Source organism: Onychostruthus taczanowskii, unplaced genomic scaffold (assembly GCF_017590055.1).
Source record: "Onychostruthus taczanowskii isolate IOZ18803 unplaced genomic scaffold, ASM1759005v1 scaffold16, whole genome shotgun sequence".
Taxonomy (NCBI): Eukaryota; Metazoa; Chordata; class Aves; order Passeriformes; family Passeridae; genus Onychostruthus; species Onychostruthus taczanowskii.
This window is the reverse complement of record NW_024498795.1, coordinates 3,332,177-3,352,728: the sequence shown is the minus strand read 5'-3', so window position 1 is coordinate 3,352,728 and position 20,552 is coordinate 3,332,177. Positions and strand designations below refer to the sequence as shown.

At 37.3% G+C, this 20,552-nt stretch overlaps 1 protein-coding gene across 1 annotated transcript in view; it reads left to right on the top strand.

Moving 5' to 3' along the window:
- Positions 1 to 3,731: 3,731 nt before the first annotated feature.
- The window catches only part of CDH7 (cadherin 7), a 71,224-nt gene continuing 54,403 nt past the window's right edge, over positions 3,732 to 20,552 (top strand). Inside the window, exon 1 of the mRNA XM_041399282.1 lies at positions 3,732 to 4,135. Coding sequence (XP_041255216.1) covers positions 3,926 to 4,135 — 210 coding nt within the window. The 5' untranslated portion in view covers positions 3,732 to 3,925. The remainder of the gene's footprint in view (positions 4,136 to 20,552) is intronic.

Here is a 20,552-nt window from a genome sequence, read left to right as displayed (position 1 = left end):
AAAAATATGTAAGGTTTATGATATATATTGAATGAAAAGCTTATTAATTTTTTCAAAAGTATATTCTTCAGTCTGAGGTTTTGTATATCAGCCAGCTATTTAAGAACATTAACGTGAGCATTTGATTATCTTGTGGATATTTTTTATGTTTAGGTTTTTGGGTTTTGTGGTTTTGTTTTTTTTTATTCTTACAGCTGTTCAGTTGGACATCATGTTACTACTTAGTTGAGACATGCTACCTGCACTGTCCAGATCACATAACATACCCTCCCAATTACACACCAATTCTATTATTCTGTGTTTTTCATATTTGTGATTGCCGGGGCTACATGGAAAGCAAATAGGAAAAACAAGCTTAGATGTGAAAGCTAGAGCTTAATGCCTTAAATACACTAGCAGAAAATTTTATTTTTAAAGGCCTAAGTTACTTTTTAGGTTGGCAAAGTGTGAATGAGGAGATAAAATTTGGTTTACCCATATTTGGGGAGGGGAATAGCATTTGGGAGATCAGAAACAAGATGTAAAGGTACACTTTTATTCTGGGATAGTTAATGATATCAAAAATGTAAATATTTCTCAGTTTTGTATATTCTGAATCTTGTTTGTGCGTTTCATAAAAGAGCATCTTTCAACAAACTGTACAAAGTGGTTGCAGGTCAGTTTTGCCATCACACTCAAGTCAGTAAACACAGATGACAGTGAAGACACTGGAATCAGAGCACTGAATACCCTCTGTCATTGTCAGTGTTAGCTTTATCCCCTGCTGCAAGTGCAACCCTGAACACTCAAGCTGTGACTTAATGAAGAAAAAAACACCAACACTACCTCCTAGTTTTCAGTTTTATGAATACTGTGACATTGCTTATGTGGTCTTGCGGACTTGATACTTATGGACATCATAGAACAGGTGATATTGAACAGCTAGTTATGCTTGGACAAAATTAATCAAAAAAATCTGTATAAAATGTCTATCTATCTATCTATCTATCTATCTATCTATCTATCTATCTATCTATCTATCTCTGTCTATCTATATCTGTCTGTCCATCCATCTATCTCAGTAAGAAAGGTAATGAAATGCAATTTAATAAAGAATTCTTCCCAAAACCGAAATTATTTTTAGATACAAGAGACTTCTGCTTTTGGAGGGATCACATATAAAAGGCAGTGTGCTGGAAGGACTATAGATAAAAACCTAAACAAAAGAGCTTTAAGAGGAATAGGAAGACTTATCCTGAAGAAGAGAAAAAAGAGAGGGAAGAGTGTTTCAGAGCAGAAAGTGCTGCCACACAGATGAATAAAAATAATTGAAATTTTGGAGTCTGTGGTGAAAGTATTTGAGAATGAGTAAACCACAACAACGTTTTTTTTTTGGTTTTTTTTTTTTTTTCAGGAGGTGTGAGTATTCTGCTTTTCATCAGATTGTGCTGTCTAGCATATGGACTGTTTTTCAGTTGGTATTTTGGGTGCGTTTTTCAATTCTGTGCTGTGGTGTGTGGCTGGGGACCATGGCACTCCATATGGTGGCTTTCATACTTTTCTGCAGGTGTAAAAGAAGGGATATAAGAGAACACTGTTCGAGATAAAGGTTAGAGCAATTCTAGGTTTGAAATGTCTGTTCTGAGCAAGAACAAGACATTTCAAACTGCTTAGTGAAAAGACTCTAACATATTGTAAATGTTTTACTGACATTTCTTAAGAAAATCCATTTTGTATTTTTATCTCTGTTAAATAACAATCTGCTGCCTCTTTGAAATAAACTGACAGTTTATCAATATCAGATGTCTTTAACATGATGCAACTTAGACACAGAGAGGGGAAATCAAGGATACATAAACATCCTCTACTACAAACAACAGTTAGCGTAGCTGAACAGAGCAGTAGGAAGTGAACATATCATAGGGAAAGCACAGCTACTTCCTTAACACTCATTGGCAGGCCTCTCAGTAATTACTGTCATATGGTCATGATTTACCCAAAGGGCCAGATCAAAACTGAGTTATGACTAGTTAGGATTAATAATTTCAAACTAGGCTCTCCTAACGAGGATGACACCTGCTTGTTAATCCTGCTGTGACAAGAATTTTGGTCCATGTTGAATGATGTTTTTTATAACTGTAGCATCATGTTTTCAAAATTAGGGTCTTTAGGTAAGGCTTGCCTATTCCTTTCATTTTTGCCTGTAGGGAGACACTGGATTTTCCTATTTGGAAGCTTTAAAATTGCTGCTGATTAGGAAACACACTCAGTGGGTTTGTGGTTTATCCCACCAGCCTCTAAGCAAAGCCTTTCTGGTGCAGGGCAGTACCACAGAAGGGATTACAATAAAAAGGCTTTAAATACAGTCTGTAATCAGAAGAGCTTTTTATTTGTTTCATGTTTCTGCCCTCTAGGTACCTTTGGCAGCACAATGCATAGGCTGAAAGAGCCTGACATACCGAAAACAGATAGTGGATATCACATTTCACTCAGTTTTAGTAGTAATGGGTAGGACTATGATAATCAGCCCAGAGTGTTTAATGTGTATGTGATTTAATGTCTAGCCTTTTTAGATTAATTAAAAGTATAAAGGATGAAATCTTCTTTCTTCTGTGGCTTCCTAAGTAGCAGCAGTTCACTCCAAATTAATGTCGTTATCTATTTTAATTTCATCCTTATTTCCACTTCATGTTTGGCACTTCGTAAATGCTTCTTGTCTCCCTTATTGCTCACTTGGACAAGGAGGATGTCTATTTAAGAGACGGCTTTGCTTATCTGATGATTCTTCCAAAAGGCAAAGATATGTTTGGTTCTGACTAACAGAATTTATACTTTTAAAAACATTATACTAAGTATACATTTTTATGTGGTCAGAGAAGGCTCACAGTCATAAAAGGCAGAAAATAGTCTTAAGTACTGAAGTTTGTTTTTCTTAAAAAAACCTAATAAGTCCTATGAGTTATTAAATTATTAAATTTTAAAATAAAGACTGATTTACATTTGTTAGTTCTGGAAAATTATTTGTAATTAAATCAAGGTTTCATTGAAAATACAAAATGACATTATCTTCTCTTATTTCTGGGCATATTTCTGTATAAATATATAAAGTAGTCTAACATGTTTCTTACAGTGCCTGACATTTGCTTTAGGAATGTAGTGAAATTGAGTGGGGAGACTCAGGCCTTTTTACCAGGTCAGGTTCAGTTCAGAACAAATCATAGCATCTGATGTACTGTGACTAAGAATCAATCAAATTGTTCTGATTCATCTTATGCTCCTTCATTTTACTTTTGAGTTATATGGGAGAGAGTTAATCTAGGATCTATCCCTGCCACTATTACAATTTGCTGCCTTTAGCTGGTTTGTAATTATATCATAGTAATGGCAAGTAAAGCAGACCATAGCAGACAGAAGAGAAAATATCAAACCAAAAGACTGTAAATAACTACAGTTACTCTGATTATTTTAAAGAGGAAAAATTTTAGCATTTATACTGGGGGAAAAAAAAAATACCCAGTGTATTAAGAGAACATTTAGGAGAAAACTTTATGGCTATAAATACAGTTGTATCAGTAATGCCATCCAAGAAGCTTGCTATAAACTCAGAGAGATTTATGTAAACTCATTGGTGTTGATGAGGAGAAAAGTAATGAATAAACAGTTTCAGTGCATGATGTGAAACCTGCAAAGAATTTGCATTCTCTAAAAAAAATTAATATTCTGACAACCGTTCTTGTCTTTTTCCTGGATAGGTACCCATTACACCATTTCTTTGGTGAAGGCTATTCAGCAGTGGTGACATCTTCCAATCGTCCACTCTGCAGATTATTATCTTTGGACTCCCAGCTGACACCCTGCCGGAGGCTAGAGCTACTGAGACAACTGGAATTGTGCCTGCTTTGGTCAAGGTTTTTTCTTTCACCGAGGAAAAAAAAAAAAAAAAAAGATGAAGTTGGGCAAAGTGGAGTTTTGCCATTTTCTTCAGATACTAGCTCTTTTCCTGTGTCTTTCTGGGATGAATCAAGCAGAGATCACAAGGTCCAGGTCAAAGCGCTATTTTCAATCAGGGAGGACGAGAACCAAACGGAGCTGGGTGTGGAATCAGTTCTTTGTGCTGGAAGAATACATGGGTACAGACCCACTCTATGTAGGAAAGGTAGGGGATTTAAACAAATTTGCAGGGTGCAGATGCTTGCTTTTTTATGTCTTTATATGATGCAATCTAAAAATTGTAATTCTGTCAGCCCAGAACAGCAACACATTGCATTCTTGTAAGAATGCAAGGTTCCTATTGCAATTTTCCTTAAGAGCTCTACATATTAGCACTGCTTGTTTAACAGAGTGCAGTAATATTTATTACTTATACTAGGTTTTAAAACAGAGGAACACAACGATGAGTATTCTATTTTAAGAGTTAACAGCTAGTCCCAGAAAAGAGGTTCTGTATTATGTTGTTTGCTCCCTAAAACTCAGCACCACTGAAAGCAAGAGAGAAAGAATCAGGCATCTGTGGGTGTGATGAGTGAAAAGGAGGGCATGCCTGCATTACTGCTTTTCTTTGACATTGCCTGGCTGGCAGATTGGCACCTTGGGGGCCTCGCTGTCCTCTGTGCACAGCACAGCCTTGTGGCTTTACCTCGCCTGTGGTGGGCACGGGTCCAGTAGAGAGCCAGTCCTTTTACATCAAGGCATCCCAAATGGTTGTTTCTGAGTGCCTGTCGCTGCACATGGAGCACACTGAGCACAGCTGTGAATCCGGGACTTAGCTCATTTACTGCCTTGTGCTAGTGGGTAATACGCTGCCTTCAGCAATTATGCAGGGGGAAAAAAAAGCCCACAAAACAAAACCCCCTCTTGTGTTTCGCTGTAACATTTATGTGTAATCATCTTATTGAAAGGAAAACCCATTTTCTCGGTAATATCAGAATCAATAAATAGAGTTTCTCATTAAAATACAGCAAATGCATAGAAAACAAGGGAGTGACAGCTTTTGGCACAACAGCACGCTTACAGAAAAAGACATGAAGTAATCTGAAATCCACTGCTTCAAATATACCAGTGCAATGAATTTCAGCTTGCTTAATTCATCCTACTGAAACAAAACCTTGATGTTTGTGTTAATGCAGTTAAGCACTTTGAATTTAATCATGCCATCTGAATAATCAAGTTAAATAGGGAACTGCTTTCATGATTGCAGCTATCGTTGTGTTTAGGTGCTTTTCTGAATTGGGACTGGTACTTTGCATAATTGAACCCTTAAGAAAGGTGTGCTAGAATCAGAAATGTCATCTTGTGGTGACATTACAGTGGTCTTGAAACTTTTGCTAAAGTTTTACATTATGTAGCAGTATCCATTCTAATGCCACGCAGCTGCTGGTTGCCTTGTGCGTTTGTCTTTTAGGCAAATTTGTCCCCAGGTTGGAGTTTCTCTTGTGGCTCTGGAAATGGCCTAGTTGGCATTCTTTCGTATTGATAAAAAAAGAAGTGTGGCTTGCAAATTTGAATTTCTCTCCTGGAAAAGAAGCATCTTGAAATACTTGAGTGAAGACTAGTTTTGATCTGTAGTAATTCTCATATTCAGTCGATTGCTATATTATGGCCAAAAATGCTGTGGTAGTGCTGTAGTACATGATATTTGCATGCATGTGGTTATTTTTAGCTTCACAGTCTGCTCTTTCCCGTCCTTTGCAAGAGTCCTAGCATTCACAAGCAGATATCTTCCAAAATGCAACTTTTTTTTTCTTTTTCCCCTGAAATATTCTGTGCCCAGCCTGCTTTTCTATCAGCAATACGAATTGTTGGCTCAGGAATTTGTACCAGCAATCCATTTTGTAGGAAAAGCAGATAAAAATTTTCACTTACAAAAAGAAGCCCTTCTTCCTGGAAACACAGTCCTTGCTGAGCATCTTGTAAGATAAGATGTGCCCAGTTCCTAACCTTCTCATTGTAGAGGCTTTTCACTGTGTGGCTCCTGAGGCGCAATCATGACCGAAGCTGCATTCCCACACAGGGGAACAAAAAGGTGAAGAGGTGAATTTCTTTCTGTGTCTTAACATATTATGGGTAGCGCTGCTACAAGTGCCAGCGAAGTGAGCAGCAGTCACCTTTCTCCCCCTCTTTTCCTCTTAAAAACATTGTTGCTCTTGTTTCAAATCCTTTGCAGGCAGGTAGGGAAAGAGAAGACCAAGATTTGGATAGGAAGGATGGATTTTTTCCTCTTTTTTTTTTTTTTTTTTTTTTTTTTTTTTTTTTTTTCCCTTGGTGAGGAAGCTGCAGCAAGCAAAAAGCTCTAATAACTCACTTTTCTCATCAAATAAAGTGGAAGCAGCAACCAGACTCTGCAGAGTGCTCTGCTTCTGGGGAGGCTGGTCCTGTGCTGCCTTTCGTTCAGGATGCTTTGCAGGGTGCCAATCTAACTGCACATCCAGGAAGGAGGGACCTTCCTCCAGCTTTTAAGGGCTGTGAGATAAAAAGGCTTTGGAAACACTCAAGCAAATGGAGCTGTAATAGGAAATACTGTCTCCTTGCCACTATTCAATTTTACAAAGCCCTAGGCAATTCTGGTTGGAGGACAGCATTTGGGGGATGTTAGGGTTACATGACAAATCATTCAAGAGTTGTGAAATACCAATGTTAATTCCGTGTTCAGCACTAGCTCTGTCCTCCTGGGTGTCTGCATGCTGACACTTTAATTACATGATCATGCAATCATATTCCTCGTAAATAATGTAGTAGGATTCCTATTCATCTCAGTAAAACAAGTCCTTCTCTTAATTTTTCAGTGTTTTCATGTTTGTTTAACAAGGCTTCACATCTATACCTGAGGTATACTGCAGCCTTCCTTCTTGACATCCTTTTTTCATTTTCCTAAATGCATATATGGTTTTTTTTTTTTCTTCTTTATTAAGGCAGCAGGCCCTGTTTCTCATGTGACTCTTGAGAAACCTCTGGAGGAGTTCCATTAATTTCACTCTAATAGGAGTCAGAGGTGACAGAAGTTTGGTCTTCACTTTTTTTATCTTCTTCTTTTAAAATTTAGGTCCTTCCTCTTTACGTATGAATTTTAATCATCTTGGATGTAATTTCAAGCACTTCTTGGGAGGTGGTTCGCGTGTAATCAGATTGTGGACTGAACCATATACAATTCTTTTCTGTCGGTCAGCACAGCATATGTTATGTTCACTTGAAGGGCTGAAGCATTTGAGTGTTTAACGCATTAAGCTGTTTGGATAGGCACTGTTCTCTTCCAGACATGCCATGTAGGAGGTGAGGCAGTTAACTGTGATGCTTATTGAGCTAGAAGCATAGCTGGCTTCTGTTTTCTGGAAAATGTTTACTATTGCTTGGTAATATGTTTTTGTGAAATGCCTTACTCTGTATCTTCCTTGTAAATTATGGTAATGCAATATTTGGGGGAAAAAATAGAGCAGTTTTAAATGATTTGAAACACAAATGCCTAAAACTAGGAAAAATTTTGTTGAGTATGTTATTATGTTGAATATTTGAAAAGTTGCATATGGTCTTGTAATTGAAGTTTCCATGGGTACACATTGGCAAAAAGGGGTGCAGTAAAAGTAGAACTTGAACATTTTGTTGGTACTTTTTTGGTTTTGTTGCATAACTATCAGACATCCAGGGTTTGGGGTTTTTTTGGTCTGGTGGGTTGGGGTTTTTTATTATTATTTGTTTTAACTTGTCTTCTGCTGCAAGGGTATCAGTCTCATCAAAAGCATAATAATGACACAAAATCTCTGCCATTAATAATTTAATTTTTATTATTAAAATGTTAAAAAAAACCCAAATAAACAAAAGAAGCCACAAACAAAAGTGAAGAAGTGACACAGGTCTTTGAACTCCATATGAGATGCTGATTGATGGCTGGCTTCACTGGTTTTTTTAGGGTCCAAACCAACTGTCCTTTTCCAATGGCTCTAAATTTAGGTATAGTTACAGGGCAGTTTCAAGCTTTTTCCTGAGTTGAACTCTTTCCTTGAGTTCTCACTAACATATGAAGGACTGAAAATAAACACCAGAGACTTTTGACCGAGTACAAGCCCAAGAAGTTAGTATGTAACTTTGAGAGGCTCACTGGTAATTCTCAAAAATAACACTTTGAACTCATAAAATGCCCTGAGTGTTGTTTTTTATTTATAATGTAAGAGAAAGTAAAGCATAAGTCCTAACCTGCATTTTCTAGATTGTAAAATCAAGAAAAAAGGTTAAATGAGTGAACTAGGAGCCTACAGTTTCCTAGATCTCACAGTCACGACCTTCCAACACAGTTTTACCTGCCTCTTCTGATTGTTTTAAGATAGATAAGCCTGTTGGATTCAATTTTCAAACATGGACAAAAGTGCATAAAAGCTAATATTTGCATTATTATTTCCTGGACTAGTACAGAATGAGGGGCATGTGAAAAAATAAAAATTAACTGAACTTAATCTTTTCCTATAAAATTATGTCATTTAAGAGAATTTGCAGCTTCTACAAGTTTTAAGAGAACTTACAGGAAGGATGGGTTTTTAAAGCAGACACATAACAAGTTTATGTTATTATTAGCACGGAGAGTGGGTAGTTTTTTTCCAGTCTCCTCATTTTGGAGGGAAGGAGGCTGGATAGGGGAGGATACTGGGGTTTTGGATTAATGCTTTGTTTTTCAAAGGTGTTGGTGAATATATCAGTAAGCTGACAGAATTGCTCACATACTATATTTATCTGTGGTGTGACCTTGTCTCAGACCATACAGATGCAGTCAGCAGTAGGGCTCTTTTCATAGAATCATAGCTGATGAATTTTGATTGAGTTGGATAATAAGTGTCTTTGCTAAAATACTGTGTAGGCAGTGTGTACTGTGGAAGTGCTGGCCACTCAGTCAAACTCAGACTGAACTGTGGGAATATTACTGGCATTTTGGGAAATGGAGAGGACATGAAGTGATATTACAAAGGCTAAATATAGGAAGAAGGACTGGGCTGCATCACTTGCACATAGTGAAAAAGGAGGTTAGTCAGGCACAATTCCCTGGAGGGATCTGACCCTCCTGCTACTTCTAGAGGCACCCACAGGGACTAAGGCTCTCTGCTCAGCTTCAGTCTGTGTTTTTTTAGGTTTTTTTCCCTAAACATCCTGTGCAAGGTAAATGTTCATGCAAGTTCTGCAAGTAAGCTCCTGGCTGAGAGTACCCACAGCTCTGCAGACTTTTGTTTATTTTCCACACCAAGAAGTTTTGGAAAAAAAGCATTCAGACATACCAAACTCAGACCAACTATCTTTCATCTGTCTTTGCAGCCTCTGTGTGGAAAGCAGACAGCATAATAACTCAGAAAGAAACTTCCCCTTTGTTGTATTTTTTCCTCACTTTCTATTTGTGTTATCTTTACTTTTATCATAATCTTTGAAGCGCTGTTGTTTTATATACTCCCAGAAGGCCATTTAAGAAAGGGAAAAAGAAAATCTGCTGTATTTCTGATATTTATCCATCTCAGGAACTCTTTGCTTTCCTGTGCTATGAAAATTGATAACAGTTGACCTTTTAAGTAAAATGGGACATGCCATTTTTGTCAAGTATTTTCCTACCACAAGAGCTGCAAATGGAATGAATGAACAGCAAAAATAATAAGTCCTGCTTACTTGCTTTATGTATTGAATAGGTCTTGGGGAAATGATGCTTCAATGGTACTGCACAGGTGTGACTTTACCATCTCAACCTGTTCTGTCCAGTCCCAGTATCACACACTTTTCTTCACTGGATAGTCACTGTGGACTTTGTGTGCTATTTCCGTCCTATAATTTATGTGGATTACCCTGAATATCTGAGAGATGACTGACAATCCAAATGTTCCCTCCTTAGCGTGCAGGGCTAAAGTGCCTCTGGGGAGAATGGTGAGATTAAGGCACACAGGAAGAATTATCCAAAAGGATAACCTAAAATCTGCTGCCTTTTCCTGGTTGATTTCATCAGCCTGAACAGCTACAATGTAATTTCATCTTTCCCTCTTTACTGCAAGTCCTCTTCTCTCATAGCTGAATGGATACTAGAGAAGCTTTTATGCCAGGGACTTAAAATGATGACAATTTCACAAGGCCAATCACTAAAAGACAATTTGTGTGCGATTTCATTATTAAAAGTGATAATAGAGCTGAGAGACTTATGGTTGGATACTGAACCAGAACATGTAGCTTTTTGATCTCTTTCTATAATATAGAACATTGATCCTTAACATGTGCCATTACAGAAGAGGAAGGTTAGTGAAGGTGATGACAAGATCACTAAATTAGGCAGCCCTCACCGCAATTTTTCGTTCAATGGCACAGCCATGCTATTTATGTAATCCTGTAATACCATTTCTGTATTTCAGCAGAATGAGAGGCTCTACCTGCAGTGCTCTGCTCTGTATGTCTTTTGACCATTATTTAAAACTAAATTTTATGAGTCTCTGGCAAAATGGAAGAGCAACAGTAAAAGCTAATTTTGCAATTATATGTAGATGAGAGGCTCCTGTATGCTTGGCTGTTATCAGAAAATGCCTTATTTTCAGGAAAGAATGAGATTTAAAGCTCTGATGTCAGTCAAGCTGATGCTGCTTCAGCTGACGTTCCTTCTCCTTTTTGTCTTCAGAGATTGCACTTGGTCCCTTAGTTCTTGTTATTGGCTGTCATCCAACATCCAGTTTTATGTCCATCCTCTTGTCTCACAGTTCTGTGTTAATGACATTAGAAATACAGCACTGTAAAACTATGTCCATCAGGAACTGTGATTATTTGCATTGTTCTAAGACAAAGAAAATCCATTCATTAATTATTTTCCTATTTAAAATGCAAGAAAACACAACCCCTGCTCTGAGGCAGTGGCCTTATAAAGCAAGAACTAATAGCAGACTGAGAAGCAATGACAGAATTCAGAGAACTGTAGTGTTAATCAACATCTGAAAATAGTTTGAGAACAGTGGGCCACTAGTGCTGTTTTCTATGAAGATAGAATATTTCTTTTTCTGAAAATGAGACTCATGCAACATTTTAAAACGTTATGACTGTATAATTGAGAGCTCTTTCCTGCCTTTACTTTCCAGTGTTTATAGATGACAACTTTTTTGAAACTTTTAAGTGCAGACCTGTTTAATATCTATGTTGGTACAAGGCTACATCTTCTTTCAGACCAGTAAAGATAAAGGATCTTTTCCAATTGCTTTCAAAATATCAGACTGCATATGCTTTGTAGTTTTACATCTTGTAGCCTGCTGTCACACTACCTTTTTCATGTTGCCTTTTTTTACTTATACATCTTCTGTTAGCCATAAATGTCTTTCTACAGACTCATTGGGCATTCATTTCATGAATTAAGTATTTTCCATGTGCCACTGTTTAAAAATGCTGCCAGGATTTTTGCTGCATTGTCATAACTCTTGCATCACATTTGTTTTAAATATTATACTGCATTTCTTAACTTCCTGGCCCCTCTTTTTTTTTTTTTTTTTTTTTTTTTCCCAATAATCACTTAATAAAATAGCACCTGTCTACATATGTCAATGTTTCAGTGCTAACTTTAACCACTTAAAGGGAGAACCTGGGACAATATATTTAAAGATTCTGAAAAAAACTGAGGGAATGGTTCCTTTGCATGCGATAAGCTGGCGTTTACATAAATACACTGATGATAAGTACTGGAAATCTCTTCAGTATTATCTTATTATCTCAGCACTGTGCATTTCCTTGGAAGAGATAGCTGAGCAAAGTGCTAATGGTGGAGCTGCTGAGAGAAGAAGGATGTTAATACACAAAGTTGCTCAGGTCTTTTAGAATAACTATTAGCTGCCTTCTGCTACCAGCATCTTCTCTGTCACTTTTGCACTGGAAGAGGTACTTACTGTCATGTAAATTAGAGACAAGTAGCTCTTAGAAAAGGCAGTGGAGTGTGTGCTCTAGAGGAACTCTAATTCTGTCCCAACTGTTCAAATCGCTCTCACGGTATGAGTACCAGCCTATACCAAGAGCAGAAGTTTGAGGATGTCATAATGCTTAGTCTTTCATAACTTCCAGGTTATAACAAGGAGGATTAGCCAGTTAAAAATAGGCATGGGGGTGGTTTACTTGGTACAAATAAATGTTGTGAACACCTAATTATAATTCATTTGAACTCAGTGTATAAATGGGAATGCTTTTAACCATTCCAGGCAAGTGCAAACTTAGCCAATGAAGAAGTTCATTGGCAACAGACACTGATCACCAAAATCAGTAAATAGGCTCATAAAACTGAAGAATATATTTAATATTATTTCTTGCAGATGTTCTTGAAAAAAATACTACCATTAACAGCTCTGTCAGTGTAAAAATATTTGGTGATGTTACAGCCCTGTGCTGTTGCAAAAGTAATATTGTTATTTATGTAGGTGTAAGGCATGTAGTATGGTAGTAGAACACTGCAAGTCATAAATATAGCAAAGAATAAGCCTTATTTTTTCTCCCAGATAAATAGGAATGCCAAGAGAGATATAGCTCTTTTGCATATAGAAGTTCATGCGCCATTACTCATATACCAAGAAACACAAAATATGCCTTACTGACTTGGTGTCAAGCCGTCTTTTTCAGAGTCCTCCCCTGGGAGAAGAAGCTAATTCTAAACATTAAAGAAGAAGACAAAAATTTTTTTAATATGTTTTGATTATTGAATTATGCTGTTCATAGAGTAACTGAAGATTTAGTCCAGAATCCTCAGATCAGTTTTATTCACCCTTGGAGACCATTTGAGAGTATTAATGTTGCAATACAAATGTCTAGTCATTTGAAAATTGAATTTTTAACTGATATTTTATTCTGTAGGTTAGTGAAAGAGGAATACTGAGGATTGATTTGCAACATATATGAACATAATCCCCATTTTGAGAGTGAAGAAATAGTGGCTTCCATTCATATAGTACTTTAATGTTCCTAGAGCACCAAAGGGATGCATTGTCTCATTGTGTGCAGGTGAAAAGGTAAATGCTAAGAACAATTAAGGACAATCTTAGATAATATTTTGCCTACAACACAGAAAATTCTTAGGCCCTCTCTGAGTAGGAATAAATAAATTTAATGTCATTTTCTAGGTGATGTAAGATTTTTCTGCATGAATTCCACAAAACATTGCCAGAGTCATACTGTTTCATTTAGTTTTCCTGTTTCTGTAAATCATGAGAAATTACCTCAAGGATTAACCAGACATGCAATTCTATTGCTGTGGATTATGTGTGAGAAGAATTTAACCCAAAAAGTTATTTTTCATTTTAAATGCTTCCAAAATATGGAAAATCTGGTAGTTGGATTGTACATATGTAAGGTTGATAAGCTGCTTAAACACTTCATACTGAGGTACCAAATTGTTACCCTGCTGACTAGGCAGTCAGGCAATTCATTTTCCTTACAAGGTAGGCAGGTGCTGTATTATGTGAATTTTAGCTTGTTATCCTGTAACAATGAAAAGTTTCCAGACACAGCTGGGAAAAGCAGATGGTCATTTCTTAAGTTTCCATAATCATGGTATAAACGTAATGCCATAAATTAGCAAAATACTTAACTCGTCTTTTTTACACAATCTATACACATTATACGGGCAGAGCAGGCATTTGGAAAAGTGCTTGGCATATTTTTACATTTCTTTTTTAACTGGCAGGGCTGTAATTCTACATAGTCTACATATTAAAAACTGTTTAAATTATTCCACTTGCTCCTGGATGTTCATAATTTTCATATATATGTAGATTGTTATCCTTCCCACCGTCTTTCACCCTTAACCACTTAGCTGTTGTTTAGCCAAGCAATACTTTTAAAAGGTTTTCTTTTTTGAGTCAACACGGTAGTCTTGCGTTCATCCATACTGCTCTTTCATTCATCCCCTCCTTTTTTCGTGTATCTTCTTGACAGTGAAAAGCTGTGAACAAAAGCACGCTATTGTTGCTTCATCTAAACAGGAAATAAGCCAAGTGAAACTGTTACTTCCTTTCTCATTGTGAGATTTAAATTGCACTATTCATGTTTGTTTCTTTCTTTGCAAATTCATGTCCACTACCATGCTGAAAATCTTAAAGCCTTATTGCTTTTCTGTTTTTTTTTTTATCTTTATGCTGAATCAAGCACATTTCTGAGTGAGTCTCAGTCCCAAAGCAATGGAAATAGTTTAAAATGTTTCCATTTGATTGAATGACAAACCAAGTGAAGCCATGTCAAACAAGGTTTTATGGAGCAAACATGCAGGAACTAGAATGACAGCACTGATGAAGCATATACAGGAATAGGTATGTATATCTAGGAAGCAATGGAGGGACCTCACATTGAGGAATAGTTCCTGCTTATACTGACACATTTATTTAATTCAGATTTATCTTAAGATTCAAAGAAAATGTAAAAATTCTAGCCTATGTTGGTTTTAGTTTGGGAAAACAGAGATTGAAAAAGTTAAAGAGAAGAAAAAGTATGCCAAAGACTAAGTTTGAGGCAGGAAGGAACATGACGAAGCATTTTACTTTTTGTCACTCTGGAACCTGATGTAAAATGGAAATCAATGAGAAAATAAATTTAGATTAAGGTATAACAATCTAATTACAGGATGGCTCAGGTTAGGAGAGAACACAGGTTGTCTGGTCCAACCTCCCTGGTCAAGCAGAGTCATCCCAGAGCACATGGCATAGGATTGTGTCCAGACAGATCTTGAATATTTTCAGTGAGGGAGGCTCCACAACTTCTGTGGGTAGCATCTTCCAGTATGTGGTCACCTGCACAATAAAAGCATTCTTCCTTGTGCTCAGGTGGACCTTTCTGTGCATCAGCCTCTGCCTGTTGCATCTTGTTCTATTGCTTGGTGAAGAGTCTGGCTCCATCTTCTTGGCACCTTGCTTCAGAATCTTACAGACATTGGTGAGGACACCTTTCTCTTCAGGAGGCTGAACAGGCCCAGCTCCCTCAGCCTGTCCTTGTAAGAAGGAAGCTCCAGTCCCCTAGGCATCTTTGATGCCTTATCTTCGAACTGTTCCAGGAGGTCCATGGAGCTCCAGGAGCTCTCTTGTACAGAGGAGTCCAGAACTGGACCCAGCACTCCAGATGTGCCTCACCTGGGCTAAGTAGAGGGGCAGGATCACTTTCCTTGACCTGCTGGCAATGCTATTCCTGATGTACCCCAGGATACCTCTGGCTGTCTTGGCCACAAGAACACACTGGCCCATGGACATTTTGTTGTCTACCAGGACCCCTGCGTCCTTCTCCAAAGAGCTGCCTTCCAGAAGGTCACCCCCTGTCTATCCTGGTTCATGGTGTTATTCTTCCCCAGGGGCAGGACCCTGCACTTGCCTTTGTTCAGTTGCAGACAGTTCCTCTCTGTTCATCTCTCCCACCTGTTGAGGTCCCTCAGAAGGGCTGCCCAGCCACTCCTCCCAGCTTCGTGTTATCTGGGAACTTACTGAGGAGACATCTGCCCCTCCATCCAAGCCATTGATGAATAAGTTAAATACTGGTCATAGTTTTGAACCTTGGGAGACATCACTAGCAACAGGCCTCCAACTACACCCTGTGCCACTGACTGCAACCCTCTGGTTCAGCCAGTTCTCAATCATCCTCACTGTGCACTCATTCAACCCACACTTCCTGAATTTGCCTATGAAGATGTTGTGAGAGTCAGTGCTGAAAACCTTGCTGAAGTCAAAGTAGGAAATATCTACTGCCCCCATCCCTCCAAGCAGTTTCATTGCAGAAGGCAATCAGTTTGGTCCAGTGTGATTTACCATTAGTGAATCCATGCTGACTACTCCTGATCACCTTGCTGTCATCCACATGGATAGCAATGGTCTTTTGAATGAGGACAGGGACTAAGGTGAGGATCACCTTAAGTGTAGGTCTTGATTCCCTATGCTCTTTGCTAAAGAAGCTATATGCATCTGTATGGATCACACATTGGTTTAGGTCACCTCAATCCACCCCATATGTTCTAGAAAGCAGACCTGACTTGGTTATGTTAGCACAGATGGAAAAGGAGGGCAGGTAGCCAGAGATCCAGTAAGATCCAGGTTTTAGAAATATACAGGGGAGTAGGTCTGTTAACTAGCAGATGTATTTGAAAGACACAAAAAAGGTAAGTAAAGTTCATTTTTAATCAAAAGAGGAAAATGCCATGTGCAGCGAGGTAATATGTGATACAAGACATCAAAAGCAAATATCATCAAGACAAAGTCTAGTAGAACAAGTTTTTATGCTTCTTTAATGAGACTAAGTAAGCAATGAATAGGAAATGAAAGATGTAAATATTTCTTATAAAGCATTACTGGAGAAGGCTAGAGAATTTTGAATTTGTTCAAAAAAAGCCTAAAACATGAACAGCAGAGTGCCAAACAGCACAGGACAAGACAGAATAGAATTCTATACATAGAGGTTCCAAGAATTACTGGGTCAAGATAAAGCATGGATAAGTGAAAAACAACATGAAGATCTGGAGGAGTCCGAGCAAGTCTGAGCTCTCAGCAGACGGATGGAAGGATGCAAATATGTGCAGCTGTCAGGGAAGTAACTGGACCATGTCCAGACTGTTTCCAAATTAAGATCCAAAATCAAAATGATGAGTTCTCTGGTCTACCATTTAAGAAGGCAGCTCGTACCGTACAAAGCAATTTTTTCTTGGGTGCTAAAGGGATGAAATAATGACATCCACGGCTTTCAGAACTTTAGTAGACACCTTTCCTTCTAGACGGGTATTTTGACATTGATCATTTAATGTAACTATATTTCCTCCCATCTGTTTGCAGTATGCATGAGAATTTTTTCATGCAGACTAATTTCAATGTCCTGTCAAAACTAGATGCTGTTCCATATTATCTAAGTCACAGTATCACATGCAACAATTTTCGTTCATCTCTTATTTTAGTAAACAGAGACGGGTAGACAATGATGGTAGATTCTCCTAGTCTGATAACAAAGTTATCTTTCTGATTTTTTGTTTTTTGGGCAATTTTACTTATAGTAGCACAAAGTGAAGTCAATGACTGCTTTATGTGTGGGATGATACAGACTGAGGGCCCAGGTGCTTTGTCAGGCTTCCAAAATACCTGCCAAGCAGAAAATGAGACTGTAAGGAAGATGGAAAGATTAAGACGTCCACCCTGACGACAGATCCTTCTGATTTAAAGATATAAGGGTCTTTATCTATATACCATATTAAAAAGGGAAGATATTTACCATTGCTTCTGAAATTATGTTATCATATGTGTTTTAGACAGTGGACAGTCTTCCAGTTCTGACTGTTTGATGCATGCTTTATATTATATTTAAAATGCAAATATCATTTTGGAACACAGTTTGAGGCTTTAGCAGGATGTGTTAACAATTTTTGTCTCAGATTATATTTTTTTTGAAAATTACTTTGTAAAATAATTGGCAGGATAAAGGGGAGACATGCTGCAGATTCACCTTCAAGGTTAGAAGAGTTAAATTTATTAGAGTGAACAAAATGATCTGCAATATCACAAATTTTCCTGTAATCAAACATTCCTGTACCTGTAAATAACATTTACTGATAAGAGAACTTCAGCAGAAATTGTATGTGTGACATTGTAGAGAGTCATGGAGTGAAACTGGATGCTTTTTCTTCCATAGTAACTTGAATCTGGTGAAAATATGGATACAACTGAGGATGAGCCATACATTCAGTATATGCTCAAAATCAAAGTGGATCTTTGGTTTTCAACTAGTGCAATAAAATAAGATAGATTTTCTTAAACATTAAGATACTATTTAATAATGTTTGGCAGAGGATAACATCACTTTATAAATGATATCTTGCAAGGAAAGTTTTTTCGTTATATATTCCTGAAGTTGTATGTTTCAGTAATCAATAGACCCTTCCTGATGTTCTCCTGTAAGTTTGGGCTCAACAAAAGCATTTAATACTGTTAAATCTTTTATCTCAGTATTTAAATACCTTCAGGGTCAGAAGAAGCAGTAGGTTGTCACATGGCAAAGGCTGCTCAGGACCCTGAGTCTTCATGTTGGCTTGGAAACTCATACAAACAATGTGATGGTTTAATATGTCTGGTGGTTTTCAGACTAGCAGAAAATTTGCTCTTAAAAGAGACTGCATGAAATTATACTGTGTTACTCAGTAGATGATTTCTATGTGTGAGTCACAACTGCCTGTTCCAGTGACAATTTTTTTCCTACTTATTATTGCCATTAGTCCTGCTGAGCTAACACAGGTGAGAGACAGCAAACTGAGTGTCATCCATAGACTTGTTTGTTACGTTCCACTGACTTACACCTGCGGAATCATATTGTAAGCTATAGGGCCCTACATTTTAAAAATTAGAACTGAATCTGAAGATAGCAGGGGCTTTACTTGCTTTTGTAACCAGGGAAAAGACTCAACCAATATTGCAATATAAACAGCTTGAGTATGGTCTGTCCACTGAGTCTGAAATGCAAGACAAAGAAAGGAATTGCTGGTTTTATGCTATTACTTTTTATCATGCTGCATACTAATAGGAGGTCTGTTTACTGTCCTAATCCTATGTTTTTAATGATTAAATTGCCTTGGTTGGTTAATTCATTTTGGTTTTTACCAGTTAACATTGAATTCACTAGATTTGGTGTTGGACTACTGTCCTTCCACTTGTGCCACTATTTTTGTGTATATATTGACAGAAATGCATAGTTTTGTAAGTGAACTGACATGCTTTACCTTTGACAAAAATTATTACAGAATTAAATAGTTTATTCTAGTTCCTTTACTCTCTTATATAGGCACTGGTTTTACCTTCCAGTCTTCCACAAGTTTTAAAAGTAGCTGCAGAGCAAAGTGAAGGGTGTTCCTTATCTTGAGCTGTTATGAATACTGACCAACAGTGATTGATGACTTCTGCGAACAACATGCATTAGAGTTTCTCATGTATTCTTCACTGAAAACAAATTTTAAAAATCCCAACAATCTCTTTCTCTTTTCCTTCTCATGAATTTTATTGGGCAAATATGAATAGAGATTAATGGAGAGAAGAAAATTTGAAGAAGTGTTGAAAATGATGTATGTATGAAAAAATATGCCAGCCACAAACTCCCAGAAGAGCAGGGGTACTACTGGACAAGGGATTCAACAGGGAGGAAGATGTGGAAAGAGTGCAGCTGAAGAAACACAGTGGCCTTTGAACTAGTATATAAACTAGAGACAGAGAATATAATTTCTTGTCAGTGAATCACTAGTGAGATTAGGAAGTAGAACTTTCTGTCCACTTCAGAAAGTTAGACTTTAGTGATTTGAAGAGTGTAGATATTTCATTTATTTGAGTATTCTGCTTGTGACTTTTCTTTGCAGAGGCTCTTATTTGTGCTTTTTTCACAAGGTAACTTTCAGTTATTTGTAAACAACATAACTATTTGCTAAAATTCCATTGTGTTTATATGACTTGTACAGTTTTGAAGGGAAAATGTACAGCAAAATAACATAAGTTAGAGATTTTCATGTACAGAAGCAATTATTATTTGAAAAATATATACTGAAAATAGCATTTTCCTTTCCAAAGTTTGACACCATGTATTAGTGTACAAGGCTCAGAGGCCAATGAATAGCGATATAATTAGTTATTTTTTTCCCTTAAAACTACGGGATCCTCAATTAATAGAAATTGTATCTTTTTTTCAGTGCACAGAACTGTGCTAATTTACACCAAGCTTTACAGAACTTCCCTAAGGGGACTTTCTTAAATGAAATGATCATTTTAATGGACCACACAGAAGGTACGAGACAAGAGTGGAAATGCCTTGAGTATAAAGTTCTGAACATTACAATTGGTGACAGAAGGCCTATCAATAAGACAGTAATCCTATAAAAATACGGAAAGATCAGATTGTTCGTCGAATTAGACTTGCTTTAATATGGATGCATGCAAGGGAGCTGGAAACTTTGCATCTGTTTTGTATACAAAGTGATTAGATTGTGATCACTTAGTCCAAAAGGATAGAAATGATGCACAGTTCTGCCAGGATGAGACATGCAAATTGGATCAATTAAGCTTTGAGAGTGCTCAGACAATCTGGTAGAGAAGTTTACATGCTGTGTCAAGTGAAACTTAGCAAAGATCAGTCCTGGATGCTAGGGGCAAGTATTATAGTGATTTAAACTCTAATCTCTGAGACTAATTAATTGTTTTCAGATTTAGTTATAAAATGGATCCAATATTATAATGAAACAACCAGATATTATAATAAAAGATCCCTTACAGAGATGTTTGATGGTACACCAGAAGTATGACAGAGAAAATAGCAGCAGTCATTTGAGTTGCATCAATTTTGGTAGAGGCAAGTAAATTCAGATGACTGATCTTTTCTGCAGCTAACAGAACACACAATTCTAGTAACTGCTGTACCTTCATGTTCACCACAATATTTCAGAAGCAGGGAGTATTCTCATAAGTAGCTCACTGTGTGCACTATTTTAATTGAACCAAAGCTCTCTCAGAAGGGGGTCAACAAGAAAATGATCATTAGGTAAGAGTGCTGTAATTTCATCAGAGACCACATAAGAATTTGAATTACATACCCTTTTCAATGTCCTTTATTGTGTCAAAAGGACA